The sequence below is a fragment of the Carassius carassius genome, chromosome 24 (assembly GCF_963082965.1).
Source record: "Carassius carassius chromosome 24, fCarCar2.1, whole genome shotgun sequence".
Classification (NCBI taxonomy): Eukaryota; Metazoa; Chordata; class Actinopteri; order Cypriniformes; family Cyprinidae; genus Carassius; species Carassius carassius.
In genome coordinates, this window is record NC_081778.1 from 7,522,514 (window position 1) to 7,543,979 (window position 21,466).

The 21,466-nt window shown below is 36.9% G+C and overlaps 2 protein-coding genes across 2 annotated transcripts in view; both read left to right on the forward strand.

Moving 5' to 3' along the window:
• Positions 1–21,466, forward strand: part of LOC132102762 (uncharacterized) — a 362,857-nt gene that overhangs the window by 281,832 nt on the left and 59,559 nt on the right. The window lies entirely within an intron of this gene.
• LOC132103788 (piggyBac transposable element-derived protein 3-like) lies at positions 13,797–15,697 on the forward strand. The gene is made up of 3 exons (XM_059508879.1): positions 13,797–13,803; positions 13,922–14,050; positions 14,232–15,697. Exons 1-3 carry the CDS (start codon positions 13,797–13,799, stop codon positions 15,695–15,697), a joined length of 1,602 nt encoding a protein of 533 aa, XP_059364862.1.

Sequence of the window (21,466 nt, forward strand, 5' to 3'; positions counted from 1 at the left end):
ATATTACCACACTGGTAACACTACCAGTTAAATACACCCATGAGCCTCGTTAATCTGTAGTCAAGGCTGTCGATATGAATGGGCTGCTGATTCAGGCTCATCCATTGGGGATGCTTTCATCAAACTTATCAAACAACTCCAACACACTGGGTTTAATCAGTGATCTGCTGTTGCTCAAACTAGTGTATTGATCAAGTGCTTGATACTAAATGTACAGATTGAACATTTTGCTCGTATCAATGCTAAAACTTATCCGACAAGGGCTTATGCTGTTGCCTAAATTTGAGTTCTTACCATATGGCGTACTGCTTTACAGGTGCATGCTGATCTTTTAGCTGTCTAAAAGAGCACCCCTTGCTTTCCGTAGGCGATCCCGCCCCACTCCACACACTAAGAAGGTATTTGCTTAAAGCTATCAAGATATGGGACTGCTTGCTTGTGAGGTTTATATATTGTCCAGCATCATGTGCTAGTCCTGCCGTTGCATAGGAGGGATCCATGCTTTTGCTGGATCCACTTTTAAAGATCTGTGTGAAGGCTTCATACGCATCACATTCTCCATCGTACAGGGTCATAGTAAATGACCATGGTTACCCATTCAGTAAGAAGCAAATATTAATATAAGGAGCTCCACTCGAGTCTGCGACTGTGGCTGTGGAGTTCTCTATTATCGCGAGCACTCCGATAAAGAGAAAGTCTGCTTGGTTTGTTTTCCACAGGAGCATGTGAAATTGAGCATATATATATATATATATATATATATATATATATATATATATATATATATATATATATATATATTCCCTGCTCAGTTAATGCATAGGGTTATGATCGTGTGAAAGGCCGAGATGAAGTCCACAAACAGGATCCTCACATAAGTCCCAGGTCTGTCTAGGTGTTGCAGAACATAATGCAGTCCAAAGTTTACTGCATCGTCCACACACCTGTTTGCTCTGTAGGCAAACTGAAGAAGATCCAGCAAGGGTCCAGTGATGTCCTTCAGGTGGGCCAGCACCAGTTTTTCAAATGACTTCATGACTACAGACGTTAAAGCCACAGTCCTGTAATCATTTAGTCCTGTAATTTTGGATTTTTTTGGGAGGTGTGAATGGTGAGAGCGGTTGTTTGGAGAGGTGTTCAGGATGGGTTTCAGGAGTTGTGAATTGTTGTTTGGAGAGGCGTTCAGTGCGGGTTGCAGGAGTTGTTAATGGTGTGAACAGTTGTGTGGAGAGGTGTTCAGGGCAGGCGTTGGGTGTTCTTCTTTCAAACCTGCAGTAAAATTCGTTCAGATCGTCTGCCAGTTGTTGATTCTCCACAGTGCTGGGGGATGGTGTCTTGTAGTTGGTGATCTCTCTCAGACTTTTCCACTCTGATGCTGAGTCGTTGGAAGTGAAAAGTGAATTGAGTCCTTATTTTCCAGAATAATTCCTCTTTGCCACTATGATCTCCTTTTCCAGTGTGTATTTAGCCTGTTTATACAAGACATTGTCCCCGTTCCTGTAAGCGTCTTCTTTGGCCTAACGGAGCTGTCTTGAGTTTTCCAGTGAACCACAGTTTGTCATTGTTGTAAGTTAGATGAGTCCTGGTAGGAATACACATATCCTCACAGAAACTGATATAAGATGTTACAGTCTCTGTGAGCTCATCCAGAGACTGTACGGTGGCAGCAGCTTCAAAAACACTCCAATCAGTGAGGTAAAAACAAGATTGTAAATCCTGCTCTGCTTTATTAGTCCATTCATAGTACTCCTAACAACCCCTTATGGGTTTCTGTGGCTTAACTTGGCCTTTCTTTCTGTGGCCCATCTTTCATGGCATTCCCCTCTGTTACTCATCTAGTGGCATTTCCCACTGTGGTCTATTTACATGGCCTTCTTCACTGTGCCTTCTGAGGCATTTCATTCAACGGCCTCTTGGCTTTTTACTATGGCCCATCTGGGCATTTCCATCTGTGGCCTAGCTAGGCCTTTTCTCCGTGGCCATTGTGGCTTTTCTTTTAAGGCCTATCAGGGCCGTTCCATCTTCTGTAGCCCACCGGGGCTGTTTCTGTTGCCCAACTCTCAGTATGGCCTATCGTGGCCTCTATCCAGCCTATCATGGTCTCTATCAATATCCGGCCTATCGTGGCCTCTATCACCGTCCGGCCTATCATGGCCCATCTCCTCTACTCTATAAGCTAAATCCTTTAAGATATAATCTGATACATTATTAAATACTTCCATAATCACTTTAATTATGACTTATCTTATTTTGTCCATATGTTATAGGATCTTGTAAGACGTACTACTTTGTCTGGTGGGTATTAAACTTTCTTTTGGGGTATGCTCCACCCTGCCTGCGTCTTCGGCAGGATTAGCTAGAATCTACAACGTCTGATTCCAGCTACAGATGGGGCCTATGCCAAAATAATTCTGTTCTTTTGTATTGGTTTTGTAAATAAATACTTTTGGCTTTATCTTCACCTCTGGAGTCTTTCTGGCAGAACTGAAGTCACTTTATGAGCATTTGACTTATTTTGAGAAAACAATCATCATATCATATAGAAAGAGACAGCAATATTTTTAAAAAGACACCAATGTTTCAGGAGTTTAGTACACAATAGCATGTGTGCTTATCAGATGACCATAATTGAGCTGATGTATATGCTTTTATTATTATTTTTTACTTTTTTTTCAAACCATTGTTACATGCAATGTTTCCTGTAATTATGCAAATATTTGGTTTCAAAAACACTATCAGTAAACAATTTCTTATGATTTTGAAATCTGCATTGAACTTCAGATCAATCTCAAAGTAAAAGACAGTAGTAAAGTCTGATTTTGTGATCGATGTGTTAAAATTTGATCATCTTAATTCAAGTGAAGAGTTTGGTTCCAAAACGCTATAAATCCAAAATTGTTAAATTGAGAAAAAAGGCATTTTCTTTCCCAAAAGACTGTTTGTATGAAAACTGTTATTTTCTGTTTCAAACTGTAATATATCATTTTGAGTTTGTAATAACATTAAAAAAATCAAATCCATATTTTGATTTTAAACATTTATTAAACAAAGACATTTTTTTTTCTCCAAAATGCAATATATCCATAACACGTTTTTCCCCAAAATGCTACAAATCCATTTCATCAACAAAAACTCACTTTCTGTATGAAATTGAGCAAAGACATAACAATAAATTACAAGGAAAGGCTGTCTATACATATGACAAACCCCAAAACTTGAACAACATCACTTATATTAAACCATTAAACCAATTTTTAAAAGTACATTCATCTCGCTGCCTTTTTCAGATTGCATTCATTTCAGTCTGATATTAATGCTGTTAATAGCAACATTTCAAATTCATCCTGAACTCATATGTAACATTAGAGCAAAATTTTGTTTCTGTTGCATTCATCTTGTTATTCTGTACACTACATTCATTAAATTTTCAAAACAATGTACGAAACTGTACAATTATTAAGTTAAATAGTATTAAATAGTAAGTTATCTATACAAGTCCCAAACTTGGACAACAGATTTCAAAAAAATACATCCATCACAATGCTTCATAAAAACATGTTCATAAAAACAATATTTCTGTGTCATTAAAAAACATAACAATATTTCTGTGCAAAATATAACTTTAAATAAACAATACAACTGTGTGAGATTGTGCAACATAACCAGTGTTGGGGAGTAACTAGTTACATGTAACGGCGTTACGTAATTTAATTACAAAATTATTGTAACTGTAATTAGTTACAGTTACTAAGAAAAAATGAGTAATTAAATTACAGTTACTTATGAAATTTTTTACGATTACAAAGGGGATTACATTTGAATATTTACACACATCCACATACAGATTTAACTGATTTCTTTCACAAATTTCACTGACTATTCTGAGACATACCGCCCTAATAATTTCCGGGATGCGGAAATACAGTCTGGTTCGTAGAATCCAGTCATAAAAACGAAATGCCTAACGCGGACGGATTATGCCACATTTTGGATGACTAAATCAAAAGTAGGTCAGTACACTTGAATCAAAACATGACATCGACTAGTGTCTGTGAATATAAGCCCCAAAAATGCAATATATGACTTGCAAATTCTGCGTGTCTGTGGAAATCAGGCGCGGACTGGACACCGGGAGAACCGGGACAATTCCCGGTGGCCTGGCAGCCGATTTTGCCCGCTATTTAATATCATTATTGTATAATTGCCTGCCGAATGTACTAAAGCGATCATTTGCGAATCCGCCATTTGATAATTAAATCTCTAATAAGTCATGAAGTGTTAGTCATGACTCGCGCGCTCTCCGCGCCTCCGCCAAACGGTAATCAATGCGAGAGAGAGAGAGAGAGAGAGAGAGAGAGAGAGAGAGAGAGAGAGAGAAAAGAGTGAATTGCTGGAGCAGAGAAGCAGAACTACTGTTCAGGGTTTCAGGTCAGTTTCATCTGTAAAGATGCTTTTTTGTCTTTGTTTTTTTATTTATTTAATCAAGCAGCAGCACGTTGCTCATCAGTCATCACTCAAAATACTATATAAAGGACATCATTATTATCTGTTGTAATGTTACAGTAGTAATTTAGCTGAAAAAAAATTCAGATTTTTTTTTATAGGTTTAGGGGGAGCTACAACAGACAACAACACAACCCTTACGAAAATTAACATTTTAATATTTAACTATAAATCCAGAGAAAATTGTTACTATTTTTTAACTGTGATAACCAAAAATGTAAAATTATTTTACAAATGTATTTATTTAAAAATAAATACAAATCCATTTGCAAAAAAAAAAAACAAAACAAGGTTATTTTACTTTTATATAGGCTAATAAAAGCATGGTAATTTTTTGTAAGGGAAAAACATGACTCGTGTACAGTATTAGGATTTTTCTATAAAAATATTGTAGTATTGTAGGGTATTGTATTGTAAAGTATAGTTTTGTTCAATCTTGAGTATTAAAGTCATGAGAGAGATGGATAACAGGGCAAAATAAAGAGACTGAAGAGAAAAATGGAAGTGAAGGTGCAGTTCAGGAGAGAACTTTTAATTATTTTGCATGTCCCCAAATTAAAGATTTAAACCTTTTTTATGTCAGGTCCATACAAAAAAATAGTTTTGTCCATGAATTTGTTTGTATGAGTTTGAATTTTCCAGTCTGAATTTTTTTCCCAGTCCGCCCCTCTTGTAAATTAATGGCAAAGACATGGTTTCATTTACTACACATAGGCCTACTGAAGCTCGCAGTGTTTTCAACCTCTGCTGTCTCAATATAGGAGTACACGAGCACATAAACATAATTTCTAGAACTGCTTTGTGTCACTTCATGTGCATTTTACTTATTTTGAGAAAACTATCATCATATACAAAGAAACAGCAGTTTAAAAAAAACACCAATGTTTCAGGAGTTTATTACACAGAATACGTCATATGCTTATTAGATAACTGTATTTAAGTTGATGTATATGCTTTTATTTATTATTCTTTAATTTTCACAAATTTAGAAAAGTAATCAAAAAGTACTCAAAAGTAATTAGTTACATTACTTTAATAAAGTAATTGAAAAAGTTACACTACTATTACATTTTAAACAGGGTAACTTGTAATCTGTAACCTATTACATTTCCAAAGTAACCTTCCCAACACTGAACATAACTAGGCTATAAGCAACCATGACAGTCGATTTACATAATGCCAACTTGAACAAATTTCTTATAGTGGAACACAGATATATGAAATACATTAATCATGTTGTAGTGCAAGTTATTTATCTATCTATCTATCTATCTATCTATCTATCTATCTATCTATCTATCTATCTATCTATCTATCTATCTATCTATCTATCTATCTATCTATTTATTTATTTATTTATCTATATATCAATTTATCTATTTATCTATCTATTTATCTATTTATTATGGACAACTACAATTCAGTGCCATTGTGAAGTGCCATTATCTAGACACACCCAACCACACACAGACTTTCTCCGCACTCACTTAACTCCTCTTCCTGTTTGCTCAGGTCTTTCTCACACACACGTTCACACACACTTAATATGCACTGAAACAGTGAACTCAAAAGGCACAATCGGCAGAATTATTCTTCAGGGCTGTCACGGTCGGCATCATTTACAATGAGTGCTCCATCATAGAAGGCACGCACAGTGTCACTGGCACCAATTTCAGCAAGCAAGTTAAGCACATCTTTTCTTTTTGCATCCTTCACTGTGCTTACATTTGGGAGCTGACTCGGCTTGAAGTTTGCCCAGTTCTGTCCTTGCTTCAAAACCGAGTGATAGCAGAAGTCACTGTTGTACACAGTCTTGAATCCAAGTTTGTCATTCCTGAGTTCCAGCATTCTAGCATCACTGAGCTTGAATGACTTCTGTGGCTTTACAAAAACCTGTGTTGCCGTCTTGAAATCATAAGCTTGCCAGTCCTGGCCGTAGACATGGACATGTCCATGGTTCCTCAAAATGTCATAGTACTCTTCTGGCATGAGGATGGTATTGTGCTTTCGAATCTGCTGCTCAATCCTCCCGAAAATGCGGTCAAGAGGAAGGAAACTGTGTCCCCTGATGGGAAACACATATTCCGTGATCATATTAGGACAATTCTGCTTTGTTAAAGCAAACAGCATTGACAGAACATTCACATTTTTGTTTTGTCCAAAACAGGAATCACTGAATAATCTCAACTTCTGAACATTGCAAAGTGCAACATTCAATGGCTGCCGAAAACAGTGGTTCAGAGCAGAAGCAGTCAAATTACTGTCTTTTCTGTTCTCGTGTTCCATCCATGTGTAAAGATGGATGTCATCCTTGCTTTGCTTGCTGCCTTTCCCAGCATGGACAACAACACCAAAGATGTACATGTAGAGCTGGCGGGAGTAGTACGCCTGACCAATGGGGGTTTTTGGGAGTACCAGATTCTGCATCATGTCGAAGCAGACTGTCAATGCTGCATTGTCACTTTGCCCAAGCAAATCATAAAACACCCTTGCTCGTCTGCGATGCAAAATGAAAGATGCTGATGCTGTATGCTTCTCCTCTTCGGGCAAACTGGGGTTCTTTACTGTGAGATGAAACTTTGCACATGTAGAACATGCGTCGGTGGCTGGATGTCCAAATGCAAGGTTGAAACTGTATCGGAAAACACTGTAATAGAGAGAGTAGCTAACAGCATCATGATTTTGCTGCTTGAACAAATCATGCATTTTATTTACGCTGAGGTCACTGGGAAGGTATTTCCGCCCAGGTGCTCCTCTTCTGCCATAGTGGCTTGCCCTACAAGTGAATGTTTGAATGTGATCCATCACAAGTTTCTTCTTTTCTTCATTTTCTGTAACTTTGCGAGCACCACCCCTACGTTCTGGTCTTGCCTCAGCATTCTCTGCATAATATCTTGCCACTCGAGCTACTCTATCTTTGCCAATACCTGCAACAACAAAAGTTAAAATAACATTTTATTTCTTTGTTAAGAGGAAACTGAGATAGCATAGGCATATGGCTCATCAGAATATACAGTGGCAGTCAACCACAAACTATAAAACCAATAACTTGAATAACTTTTTACATAATATCTCACTTTTAGCATGTTATTTATTTATCTATTTGTGTATTTATCTATCTGTTTATTCATCTATCTATCTATCTATCTATCTATCTATCTATCTATCTATTTATTTATTCAGGAACAAAACTATTAAGTAGCCTATCAAGCTACTTTTGACAGTTTGTAACTTAGCTTGCTACACTTTTATGGGTGGTAGCTTCTGTGTAGTGAAGCTGCATTTATTGTAGAGTAGCTGGTAGCTGAGCTCACTACACATATCAAGTAGCTTGCCTATCACTGACTATTAAGGCAGTGATCTAGTGTCATGAAATAAAACAAATAAACTCACCCAGCGCTGCACAGAAAGTTGCCTTGCAGACAGGAACCTTTGTGAGATGATCCTTGGAGAGCAAGTGGTAATTGTTCGTGACCTCCCTCTCCTTCTGTGCATCTTCAATTGCCACCTTGGGACGTCTTCGCTGTACCCGTTTTACTGTTATCAGGCGTAAAATTGCTTGGTCTTGTTCGGCCTTCGTGGTATGACAGTAGAGAGTGTCGAAGTTTTTTATAAGATCGTCAGCTGTCAGTTTGTCGGCATGACAAAAGTTTTTTGATTCACTGTGAGAACAAGCAATCGCCGGTATTTTGCCACCGCCTGAGTTTCTGACTCTCTTTCTGACTTCCCTTTCGTGGTTGTCTTTTGACGGCTTCCGCTTCTTTCCCACAGACGACACGACCACTGGCTCCTCAATACCATCAAAGTTATTCATTTTATTACCTATATAAAAACTTAAAAGTCTGAGGCGAGTGTTTACCGGCGTCTACTGACAGGGTGCCGCCATGACAGTTTGCGTCATGGAATGGTGCGCGGTGATTGGTCGAATGGAACTGTAGGGCTTTGCGGAAAAACAGGACTGGCGTTTGTCTCTGTTTGAGAAAAAAGGGACGAAACAGGGCAGCGAAACACGGCGGATATCGCGTTTTGTTAAAAACTGATTATCGAACTTTGAATAGAGAGTCAATGGGGAGCTTGTTTTGGCGTTAACTCGTTTTTTTCAAAATTGGCGTTTATCGCGTTTTGGAACCAAACTCTTCAAGTGATAAAGGATTTTGAAAGTCTGACAGTGTTGAGCACTACTGTAAGATTAACCCTGCATGGTGATAAAAATAAACATTCATTATAAATTTTGTAAAGTAATAAAGTAATCAAAAGTCATCAGTTAGATTATTTTAATAAAGTAATTGAGAAGGTTAGATTACTATTAAATTTTAAATAGGGTAACTTGTAATCTGTAAAACGCTCATTGACTCTCGGTGGTTTCATCATTGATTGCGACATGCCGTGTTTCTGGTGATGCATGTTTTGAATGAGAAATGCGCGCCTTGACGGAGTGGATCGGGATAATGTTTTCAGCGTTTAACAACTTAAATTATGCCCTGCTCCTCACACTACTATTATATTCTGCCACAGAGGACTGCAACTGCCATGTGTCATCATTTGGATTACTGTGTTACTGCTCTTTGACACATCTGCAATAAATTATTTATTTTAAAGTCTGATTTTCTATTCAGTTTCATGTAGTTTATTGCCATAGTTTGTGTGTACATTCCCAGACAGCAAGCAGTTTCGGCCAAGAACCGACCCACATCTGGTCCTCATGGATTTCACGTGGGCAGATGTGGGCCGGATCTACGCCAACACTATGTTGCTGTCTGGGATACCAAAGCATGTCACAAAATGAATAATGGTGATTATAGTAATACACAATGCAATAATATGAAATATTAAGATTCTGTATTCCCAGACAGCAACATAGTGTTGGCCCAGATCCGGCCAACATCTGAGCCAGATTTGAGCCGGATCTGGGCCGAAACGGCTTGCTGTATGGGTTGGGTCTGGGCTATACAAGGCTCAGGTGTGGCTCAGATTTTGATATTCTGGTTTACTTAAGGCTGAGAATTTGCACCAATAATAAAACCTGTTTGGGCCCAGTTCAGGCCAAGTTAAGGGTGATTAACTGGCTGAGATGTTATGGCCCATGTGTGGCCCTTGTCTTTAATCCAGTTCTGGGCCGTCATTCTTTGCAGCACTTAGGCCGAGGGAAAAGTGATTGTTTGGCCCGGAACTGCGCCAGAAGACATTTTCTATGTGGGTTGCCTTGCCTTCTTGTTTTTTGACCTCGGACTGTTTATTGGATTGTAAATATTCGCTGTTGTTTGACCCTGCCTGTTTTGACCACGCTCTTCTTAAATAAAATCTGCATTTGGATCCTCAACTGGAATGCCATGAAGAAACAGAGCAAACTGAGACAGACTAAATCCAGAGGAACTGTGGCAATGTCTCCAAAATGCTTCAAGAAACCAGCAAAGCTACAGTACTGTGCAAAGTTTTAGGCACTTGTGTAAAAATGCTTTTAAGTGAGGATGCCGTCAAAAATAATACCATAAATAGATTTTGTTAATTAACTTAACTAAATTAAATCAATTGGTTTTATCACTAAACTAAACTTGATGACCAAAGTGAGATTCATTTTTGTTCTATATTATAAAAAAAAAAATATATATATATATATATATATATATATTTAAACCGTTTACATTATAATACCCATGTCATTATAAAAATTTGTGTCCTCATTAACCATTTATTAAAGAGCAAACTCACTCACACACTCTCTCTCTCACACACACACATCATCAGATGCAGTGTTTCTACTTTCAACTGTGTTACAATTGTAAAGACAATTCCTAAGCTTTTCAAATCAAACACTAAAGTAATGAAATGAAGAGAGAGGGGCACAGAAAAAAGAGAGAAACATAGAAAGAGACTAATGATGAGTTAGGGTTAAAATGGAATTGTTCTGCTGCTAATTACTGCAATTTTTAGGATGCAGGACATTGATGAGTGCTGTGTTCATTTGTGTTGGTACATGTTGTGCATGTGTGTTCTTAGGGGGTGATTAAGAGCAGGATTAGCTGGCTGTCCTGAAGAGGGGGGCGGTGCATCGAGAGACCAGCCTGACCTTCTCATTTCATCCTCATTAGTATCTCATGTCAACACAACAGCGGCTCCTTAATCATTTGCTATCATCACTGGCTCTAGTTCAAACACACACACAGAGTGATCCTTAAATTCCCTGACAAAAATATAACACACATATGTGGTAAACATAACTAATTTCCACAAGAGCACATTGGCAAATGAAAAAAAAAAAAAAAAACATGATATACGTACAGCAATCAATGTTCTGACGGCCTCCTGCCTTTAGATGTGTGTTATTACTGCTGTTGACTGTAGTGCTGGTAAAGGGTAAGATCACAGCTCGTCTGTCTGTGTCAGAGAGTGTGCCATGGCTAGTCCCATGCAGGCCGCAGCAAATGAGCTCTATTAATTTCCACCCATCAGCATATGGCGGCCTATTGTTTGTTCTGGACAAGCGATGCTATTTGTAGGCATGTTGTGTCATTTCATAAATCGTCCTCTATAGACGTCTGCACCCAACAGGCCACCCAAGAAGAAATGGATATAATAAACCTCATAATTATTTTAAGTTTATATCCGCATTAAGATTTAAATTATAACCAAGCATTTACAAGGAATTCATTTATACTAACATACATTGACTTCTCCCATTATTGAATCATAATCAGAAAGAGCTTTATTGCCAGGTATCTTTACACATACAAGGAATTTGTTTTCATGATAGAAACTTCCACAGTGCAACAGAATGACAGTGACAAAACAAAAACACAGATAATAAAATTATAAAAAAGTAATAACAATGTTAGGGGTGTCCCCGACTAAGGATTTTCATAGTCGAATCGGAATTTTCGATTCTTGCTGATATTTGACTTGTAGTCGAATCATATGCTTGAGGGCGGGGCAAAATACATTAATAAGAGTCAAGTCATAATTACTGATGATAACACACAGGGAAAATGTGTAACGAACACCTTGCAGATATAAACGGGGTAAATAATGTTTTATGTTTTGATTAACAGAACAGCGATACCATAACAATTAACAATTTTATTTTATTATTCTTTACAATAGTGTTCTCATTATAACTTTAGTCTAAAACGTTAGCAGTTAATGTTCTGCATTTCTGTTTTGAGCTGCGCGCGCTGAAGATGACCAGTAGAGTGAAACATTTGATAGCAAGTTTTTAATCAATGGGATTCAACTCATAATTGAATATAGAATATGCTTCGTTATTTATACAACATAACGTTAATATTAAAACTTGTAGGCTATTTGCAAAAAGGGCCCGAATGCACATGAACATATCTGCGGTGCTCTGAATGCGAACTCCTTTTGTGGACGCGTTCTTCACGAAACAATGTGCAGAAACACGGCAGCTAAACTTAAAAATATTCATCGCGTTTTAGTATAATGGTCTTCTCATTATAATAGTATGTATATAACAGTCCCAGTCATAGTTATAAATATTCTGCATTGTAGTTTGACGTGCTCGCGCTGTGCGCTGAAGAGATATCACCGTAGTAGTCAAGTCAAGTCACCTTTATTTATATAGCGCTTTAAACAAAATACATTGCGTCAAAGCAACTGAACAACATTCATTAGGAAAACAGTGTGTCAATAATGCAAAATGACAGTTAAAGGCAGTTCATCATTGAATTCAATGATGTCATCTCTGGTCAGTTTAAATAGTGTCTGTGCATTTATTTGCAGTCGAGTCAATGATATTGCTGTAGATAAAGTGACCCCAACTAAGCAAGCCAGAGGCGACATCAGCAAGGAACCGAAACTCCATCGGTGACAGAATGGAGAAACCAGGCTCAGTTGGAGGGCCAGTTCTCCTCTGACCAGACGAAACCAGCAGTTTAATTCCAGGCTGCAGCAAAGTCAGATTGTGCAGAAGAATCATCTGTTTCCTGTGGTCTTGTGCTGGTATTCATCTGAGACAAGGTCTTTACAGGGGATCTGTATCTGGGGCTCTAGTTATCCGGGGCTCCGCTGTCTTTCAGGGATATAGAGGTCCTTTCTAGGTGCCGATCCACCATCTGGTCTGGATATGTACTGGATCCGGATAACTGCAGTGACTGGATCTGGTGGTTATGGTGACCTCGGAATAAGAGAGAAACAGACTAATATTAGCGTGGATGCCATTTTTCTTATGATGTAGCAAGTACATCGGGTGTTATGGTAAGTGTTCCCGGTTCCGGTTTACCTAATTAACGCAGCCTAAAAATCTTTTAATGGATTTGGATATTAAAAGCATACTAGTATGTTATGTGTAAGCCAGGTTAAAGAGATGGTTCTTTAATCTAGATTTAAACTGCAAGTGAGTTTGTGTCTAAACTGAGTGTGTCTGAATGTTAGGTAGGTTATTCCAGAGTTTAGGTGCCAAATAGGAAAAGGATCTGATGCCCGCAGTTGATTTTGATATTCTAGGTATTATCAAACTGAGTTTTGAGAACGTAGCGGACGTGGGGGATTATAATGTAACAGGAGCTCATTCAAATACAGAGGTGCTAAACCATTCAGGGCTTTTTAAGTAATAAGCAATATTTTAAAATCTATACAATGTTTGATAGGGAGCCAGTGCAGTGTTGACAGGACTGGGCTAATATGGTCATAATAGTACTACAATGAAGCGCTTGACTCAAAGCCAAATGCATCTTATATCAGGTAAATAATATATCCACGATATATAGACACCAGCTGAAATGTTTTGAAATCACTTGTACCCTACCTGTTCGAAAACATCCAGTCTCTGCCTGTCAGTTTGAGTCTTGGTAAAGTTTGAAATCCCTGCCACCAAGATGCTCCTCTGGCAGTCATGGATTAAGGAAAGTGAAAAATAAATCTATAGGGGTGGTTGGATTTATTCACTTACTTTAACCCATTCGGACCCTGCGTCCATTACAATGGACATCACATGTCAGCCCTTTTTTTTTTTTTTACTTCTGGAGCATTTAACTTAGTTTAAAGCCTGCAGTCCATTAGATTGGACGCTTGTCATCCAATCAAATGGCAGTAACGCTCTGCATGTGGTAATTTTAAAAAAAAACACTTAATTGAAGAGAAGCATGGCAGCACTTCACTCAAAGCACAGAAGTAAGCAGCATTTTCTATGGTTTTATTAACATTTATTGATATATTTGCCAGTATTTCATAGTTTGTATGTAAAATAGAGGGATTGAACTTATTAATTAAAGTTAAAAATCAATTATAGAATTGCAAGTTTTAAAGCAGGATTTTTTCAAATGTGTCTGTCCATTAGAATGGACAGTGGGTTCAAACGTCTGTTACTGAAATCACATGTCCTGTAATGCTGATTGAAATTTCTTATATATAAAAAAATCTGTATCACAGTACTAATACATTTTTTAAACTATTTCATATGCAGAATATACAGTTCTTGAAGTTCTTGAAAATATAGCTGATGGAAATATCTCAGATGTTGATTTTATGTGGAGTGATGAGGAAGATGGAAATGCAGATGGAAATGCAGATGATGCTAGATCTCCAACAATTGGTGAGTGTAGAATGAAAATTAGGGATAGTTAGTTAAGACGTTTCATACAATTAGATGTCCCTACATGTATTGAATAGTTTTATTTGATATACAGTTTCATTTATTTCCTGTAAAAATAAATTACACTATAAAACTTGTATGAAGTTGTTTTGTAAGGGACAGTTTTCGGTAATAATTTCAGGGGAGGACAGAGATGAGCCAGGGGAGGACAGAGATGAGCCACCACCAGTAGTAGAGGAAGAAATTGAGATTGAGGCAGAGGAAGGTCAGGATCAAGAAGACAGAGAAGATTATGAGCATGAGCATGAGGCAGATGTAGAACCTGGTGATGATCCTTTTACAAATATCACAAAAAAGAGTGATATTCAGTGGCGTCGTCACACCCGCTTTACCCCAGTAGAAACAACATGGGAAAGTCCCACCAGTGACCCCCCTGAGCCACTAACACCATACGGCTACTTCAAGCAGTATGTTCCAAGTCAGATGTTTGAGCTGATGAGCACAATGACCAATATATATGCAGAGCAAAATGGAGTCAGGGGGTATAAACATGCCTCAGCTTCTGAGATTGAAGTCCTTGTCGGTCTACATATGGCAATGGGAGTTCTTGGTCTTCCAAGAGTGAGAATGTACTGGTCTTCCAGTATCAATATTGGAATTTTCACGGAAACCATGTCTCGAGATCGTTTTTTTCAACTCCGCTCCAACCTGCATGTTGTAAACAACCATGAGAGGCCTCCTGGAGACACTGATGTTTTCTTCAAGGTCAGACCAATCTATGAGTCCATAAGGAAACGCTGTCTGCAGCTACAACTGGAGGAAGATCTCTGTATTGATGAGCAGATTGTGCCTTTCAGAGGAAAACTCTCTGTGATCCAGTATATCAAAGGGAAACCTACTCCATGGGGAGTGAAGATCTATTTCCTCTGTGGCAAAAGTGGGCTTGCTTATGATTTCCTCATCTATCAAGGTGCCACAACAGAGCTTTCTAAGAAAAGCAAAAATATTCTAGGGCATGGAGCTTCTGTTGTCTTCCACCTGTGCCAGAGAATTCAGAATCCCAACCACAAGCTCTTTTTTGACAACTACTTCACCACCTACAATATCCTTGAAGTTCTTGCAGAAAAGAAAATCCATGCTGCTGGAACAGCAAGGCTTTGCCGCTTTGCAAATCCGCCACTGAAGCCAGACAAGGAAATGTCTAAGAAAACGCGGGGAAACCATGATGAAGTTATAAGTAGGGATGGAAAAGTTGTTCTAGTGAAGTGGTTTGATAACCGCTCTGTTGTACTGGCCTCCAACTTTGTTGGTGTTGGAGATGAAGACGAAATTGAGAGGTGGGATAAGAAAGAGAGGCAGTATGTGAAGATCAAGCGTCCAGAGGTTGTGAAGAAATACAACAAGGCCATGGGAGGGGTGGACAAGCTTGATCAGCTAATCAGCCTGTACAGGATTGATATCAAGTCCTGCAAATGGCCACTGCGCATGATTACTCATGCTTTTGATGTTGCTGTAGTGAACAGCTGGCTTGAGTTTCGCAGGGACAATGAATCCAAAGGAACTCAGCCACAGAAAATCATGGATCTCCTTGAATTCAAAATGAATGTGGCCGAAGTGCTTGTGCGTTCTGGGAAGCCACAGGGTTAAAAAAAACGAGGGAGGCCAAGCAATTCTGACGTAGCCAGTACCTCTCAAACTCCCCATGAAGAAGCTGGACAAAAGAGAGGGGCAAGGGAATGGCGGCCAGTTCTTGAAGTCCAAAAAGATATGGTTGACCACCTGCCAAATTATGATGCAAAAAAAGAAGCAACAAGATGCAAATTGGAAGGTTGTTCTGGGAAAACACATGTCTTCTGTGATAAGTGCAAGGTGCACTACTGCTTTGTGTCACAGAGAAATTGTTTCAAAGATGCACACAGGAAATGACTCTAAATTGATTGATTGATTCCTAGGTTAATTTTGTTATGAATAACACATGGGCAATTAAGGTTTAAATGTTATACTGTTCAAGTTTTTGACCTTGAGAAGAAGCTTAGAGTGTAGACCAACAATTTTTATGTTTATTATTGTTTTTCATAATGGTACATTTTTGTGAAGTACCCCTGTTTTGACCAGACGTCCATTGAAATGGACAAAAAAAATTACTATTAAAGATTATTGAAATTTGTAATATTTGTGTTTGGTCTCATTTATAGAAGCCTCATGAGCTGGGAAAATGTACTTTTATATTTTTCAGAAACTTGAAACATAATTCAGGTCTGAAGGGGTTAAAAGATTAATTTGAAGCTTCTTTCTTTTCAGATTCTTACAGCTTTATCATACTAGGCTGTCTTTTACCTTATTGGGAGAAAACCGGTAGTTCTATCAGACATTTGAGCGCTCCCAAATAGTCAAAATGGCACAATCAATAACACCCCGCGGATATTCAACTGTGAGATTGGTAGTCGAATCAGGTTCCTCGAATCAAAGCATCGATTCGTTGACTATTCGGGGTCACCCCTAAACAATATACAAATTGACAATTATATGTGCAGGTATATTACAACAGACAGTTTTGTATGTACAGGCATATTATGTGCAAATTTGAAATGTAGACTAAAGCCCTATTCGGAAAGGACTAGTTTTCTAAACTACGTTTGAGTTTCGATTCTTACCACCTGACTTCTGCAATTTTCATGTACCAATTCGGACGGGACTAACATCTCCGTGTTTATTACAGAGGTGGGAGGTTCTCATTTGTGCATCTGGGCGTCACAGAGATCACGCGCTCTGTATGCGTGCATTGCATTCATTCAGAATGATTGGCATTAGTATTATTACACAATGAATACTAAATGGCTAGTATATTAAAACCATGTTAATGTGTGGTTCCTTTAGTTTAACTTGTTTGCCTTTTTTTTTGTAGTAGGCTAAACCTACCGTATGTTTAATTTTCATAAAGGTACATGTAATTAAAACATTAAGTAACTGAGTGCATAAATGAACGTGAGTAATCTTACCTGATGCTGATATTACAATAGCCCGTATTAACAGTTTACGTGATCTTGCTCTTGATTTTCTTATAATTTTTTAAAAATTATTATTATTTCTTTGCCGGTTAGCAAATATATCAAACATGCGCACGGTAAGAGCATCTACGGTAATTCACATTGGCCAAAACACACAAGGAAACGCATTGTGAAATAAAATATCACCGGCAATCACAGACATTCGCATTCGGACGGGATTAGTTTTCTCAGAGGATCACTGAGTTTGCTGTAAAACAGTAGGTAATTTGCTCTGGAATTATCACAGAGGTTGTGTGAGAAAAACACAGACGTGGCAGATTCGGACTGGTTTGATTGGAGGTTTGTACCAGTGATTCGCTCAGCAGTCTGGACTATCCTCTGTAGTCTTCTGAGATCAGATTTGGTAGCTGAATTGAACCTAACAGTTATAGATGTGCAGAGGACAGATTGAATGATGGTGGAGTAGAACTATTTCAGCATCTCCTGTGGCAGGTTGAACTTCCTCAGCTGGCGAAGGAAGTACAAACTCTGCTGGGTCTTTTTCACAATGGAGTCAATGTGAGTTTTCTACTTTAGGTCCTGAGAGACTGTGGTGCCCAGGAACCTGAATGACTCCACTGCAGTCACAGTGCTGTCCATGATGGTGAGTGGGGAGAGTGCAGGGGGGTTTCTCCTGAAGTCCACGACCATCTTCACTGTTTTGAGCGTATTGAGCTCTAGGTTGTTGAGACTGCACCAGACAGCCAGCTCTTTTCACCATCATGAATGAGGCCGATGTGTGTGGTGTCATCTGCAAACTTAAGGAGCTAGGCAGAGGCGTCTTTAGTGGGGAGAGAATAACCCTGAGGATCTCCAGTGATGATTATACTATTGAATGTCAAATATATATCAAAACATTTTATGGGTGTACTCACTTTCATATGAATCCCAATTTTCACTTGACAATGATTTGAGTAATACTCATGCAGATATACATAACTACAATTACTACAAAAAAAATAAAATAAATAATAAATAATAATAAAAAAACACCAAGCAGCAAACAAACATAGAGCTTTAGAAACTGAAACTTTTTAAAACAAGGTAACGTCATTTCAGGAACTAAATTAGTTATGTAGAATTTGATAGGAATATATAGTGTTTCTTTTTGTATTTCTTGAGTAACTAATGAAATTGACCTGAAATTGATTGGCCACATTGACCTTTTTTATATTGTATTATTTGTTGATTTATCATCCTAAGGAGCTTAAATATAAAGAACACCATATGCAATTTGACATACATTTAGAAATATTTATAGTAAACAATTCAAGTTTAGTATAATCTAGTTTAGTGAACAAGATAGAATTGAAAGGCAGAAAAAAGGAGAGAAGGAGAGGATTCAAGTTGACATACAGTACAGACCAAAAGTTTGGAAACATTACTATTTTTAATGTTTTTGAAAGAAGTTTCTTCTGCTGATCAAGCCTGCATTTATTTATCAAAAATACAGAAAAAAATGTAATATTGTGATAAAATAATTGTTTTTAAATTTATTTTACCTTAAATTATCATTTATTTCTGTGATGCAAAGCTGAATTTTTAGGATCATTATCACATGATCCTTTAGAAATCATTCTAATATGATGATTCATTATCAAAGTTGGGAACAGTTTTGCTGCTTAATATTTTTTCAGAACATGTGATACTTTTTTAGGATACTTTGATGAATAAAAAGTAAAAAAAAAGAAGCTATATAAATATTAATATTTATAAATATAAATATTTTGTAATAACAATATACACTACTGGTCAGTAATTTGGGGTCAGTAATTTTTTTTCTTCCTTTTTTTTCAGCAAGGATGTGTTAAATTGATAAAAAGTGATAGTAAAGCAAATATATTATTAGAATATATATTATTAGAAATTGTTTTTTATTTTGAATAAATGCAGTTCTTTTTAACCTTTTATTCATCAAATATATTAGACAGCAGAACTGTTTCCAACACTCATAATAAATCAGAATATTAGAATGATTTCTAAATGATCATGTGATAGACTGGATGTTACATGTGACACTGAAGGCTGGAGTAATGATGCTGAAAATTCAGCTTTGCATCACAGGAATAAATAATTTTTTAAAAGTATATTCAAATAGAAAACTATTGTTTTAAGTTGTAATAATATTTCACAATATTACTGTTTTTTTTCTGTATTTTTGATCAAATAAATGCAGGCTTGATGAGCAGAAGAAACTTCTTTCAAAAACATTAAAAATAGTAATGTTTCCAAACTTTTGGTCTGTACTGTATATTGCTAATAACAGTGCATTTTCTTGTCAGTTGTAATAACTGAATACAAATAAATAAATAAATAAATACTGATTGTTTTATGCTGTTTTTATAAAGAAGAAGTCAGTCTATTAGTACTTTTCTTAATTTACTGCAGCAGGAATCCTCTTTCTATCTTATTAATAAGGAAGCAATATTGATCCTTCCTTGAATACAGAACTTTCACCAGATAGATAGATGCAGAATATCAGCTGTCATTGTGTCTATAATCAACTAATTTATTCACAAATAAATAGTGTGTTTGTTGAATAGTTTGCCCCATATGTTCTGCGGACTGTCTCTGACAGCCTGCTCTGTCACTGTTCAGCTTCTCATGTCAATCACTGTGTGATGGATGACGTTAGAGGTCGCCAGAACCTCTCCCTAGAGTCCACATCTCTAACCTCCAGAGACAATGCCTTCCAATGGCTCCTTCAAAGCATGAAATAAGAGTGTCAGTGTTCAAACAGGCATGCAGGGTCTTCAGACAGATATCTACATAAACATCTAAATGAACTCTAGGATACAAATAAGACTATTACAGGAACGCAAACATCCAACTGTAGCTTTTGTAATATATAATTTATAAAATTATTTTTTCTTAGTTTTTTTGTTACACAAAGCTATCATATTGAATGATGTGAAGATGAGCAAATGCTGAATGTTTAAATATTCATTCATTCATTTATCCATCCATCCACCCATCCATCCTTCTTTCCTTACTTACTTCCTTTCTAACATTGAGTGGGTACATCTAAAACACAGGCTTGAATAAAAGTCAAAACACAGGTCTGGATAAAACTCAAGTTTTACATAAAACAGACATGAATTTGAAGCACAATCACACACATCCAATAATAAACATTCATAAATAACAATCAAATAAATATGATATATTATGTTTATTGTAGATAATAATAAACAATCGTATGAACTTCAGATATACGGATATGGACATAGATTGCTGTTATTTTCCTCACATACGGAAACATTTTTCAACTCCTAACTTAAATAAATTACACATATTGAAGGTCATATCAACACAAATACTTCCTGAGAAATATGCAAACTACTCTAAACTACAGTCCTCTAAACTATACCATGTTTTAAGCCAATAAATACACATACCTATGGCCACAGCAGATTTTTGTTTTAATATGATAGATTTACAAAGCCCATTTCTTTGACAAACACACTGCTTTTGCATTCCAATATCCAAAAGGCATATAATTATGATGTACTGCACCTACAAAGGATATCTAAGACATAGAAAGGAAAAGCTGCTGTAGATTGTGGTTATTAAAAAAAATTAAAACCCTTTTTCCCCCTTAATATTTGCTGTTGTTTGTGGACAATGTTACAAGGAGGACTGAAGATGAATCATGTGTTGGCATGGTCACTCAGCTTCCACTCAAGGCATAGACACTTGGTGTTTTATTATTATTAAGCACACCTCCGAATACTTTTAAGAACTCCTTTCTAAAGAATAGTTTTTTTTTTAATAACATGCTAATTTTATAACTTTAAATCCAGAATTATTTTATGATTTAACAATGTACTGTACATGTATCATGAACATTATATATTATCACAATGATTAATTAATTAGTTTATTATTTCTAAATTTATAGATGTATGTCACTAAATACATATAAGCAGGGCTACAATGAATAATGAACAAAGAAAAGAGATGTAGACTGTAGCACCTTAAAGCTGTGTGTACTAGAGAACACTGGAAATAAAACACTTAACAACTTCCAAATACAGACACAGATTGTTTAACATGTTCATATGACACCACATTGCATCTAAAGCATTAGAAACGCATGTTTGGAGCATCTCACATTTAATAGCTCCAGATTAAAGTCCCATGGGTACATTTTCACATTTGCTCTTAATTGAGAATGTTCTGGAAAAATCATTACTATATTAATGATTTAACACAAAGTAAGTAGCTTTTGTTTGGGGAAATGTGTTTCAGATCAATAACCACATAATATAACGTTACTGTAATTAGGCAGAAATGTATAACTTTAAATTATATTTAGTTTGAATTGTATGTATATGAGATCCAATTGTTTACTAAATAAAACAAACAA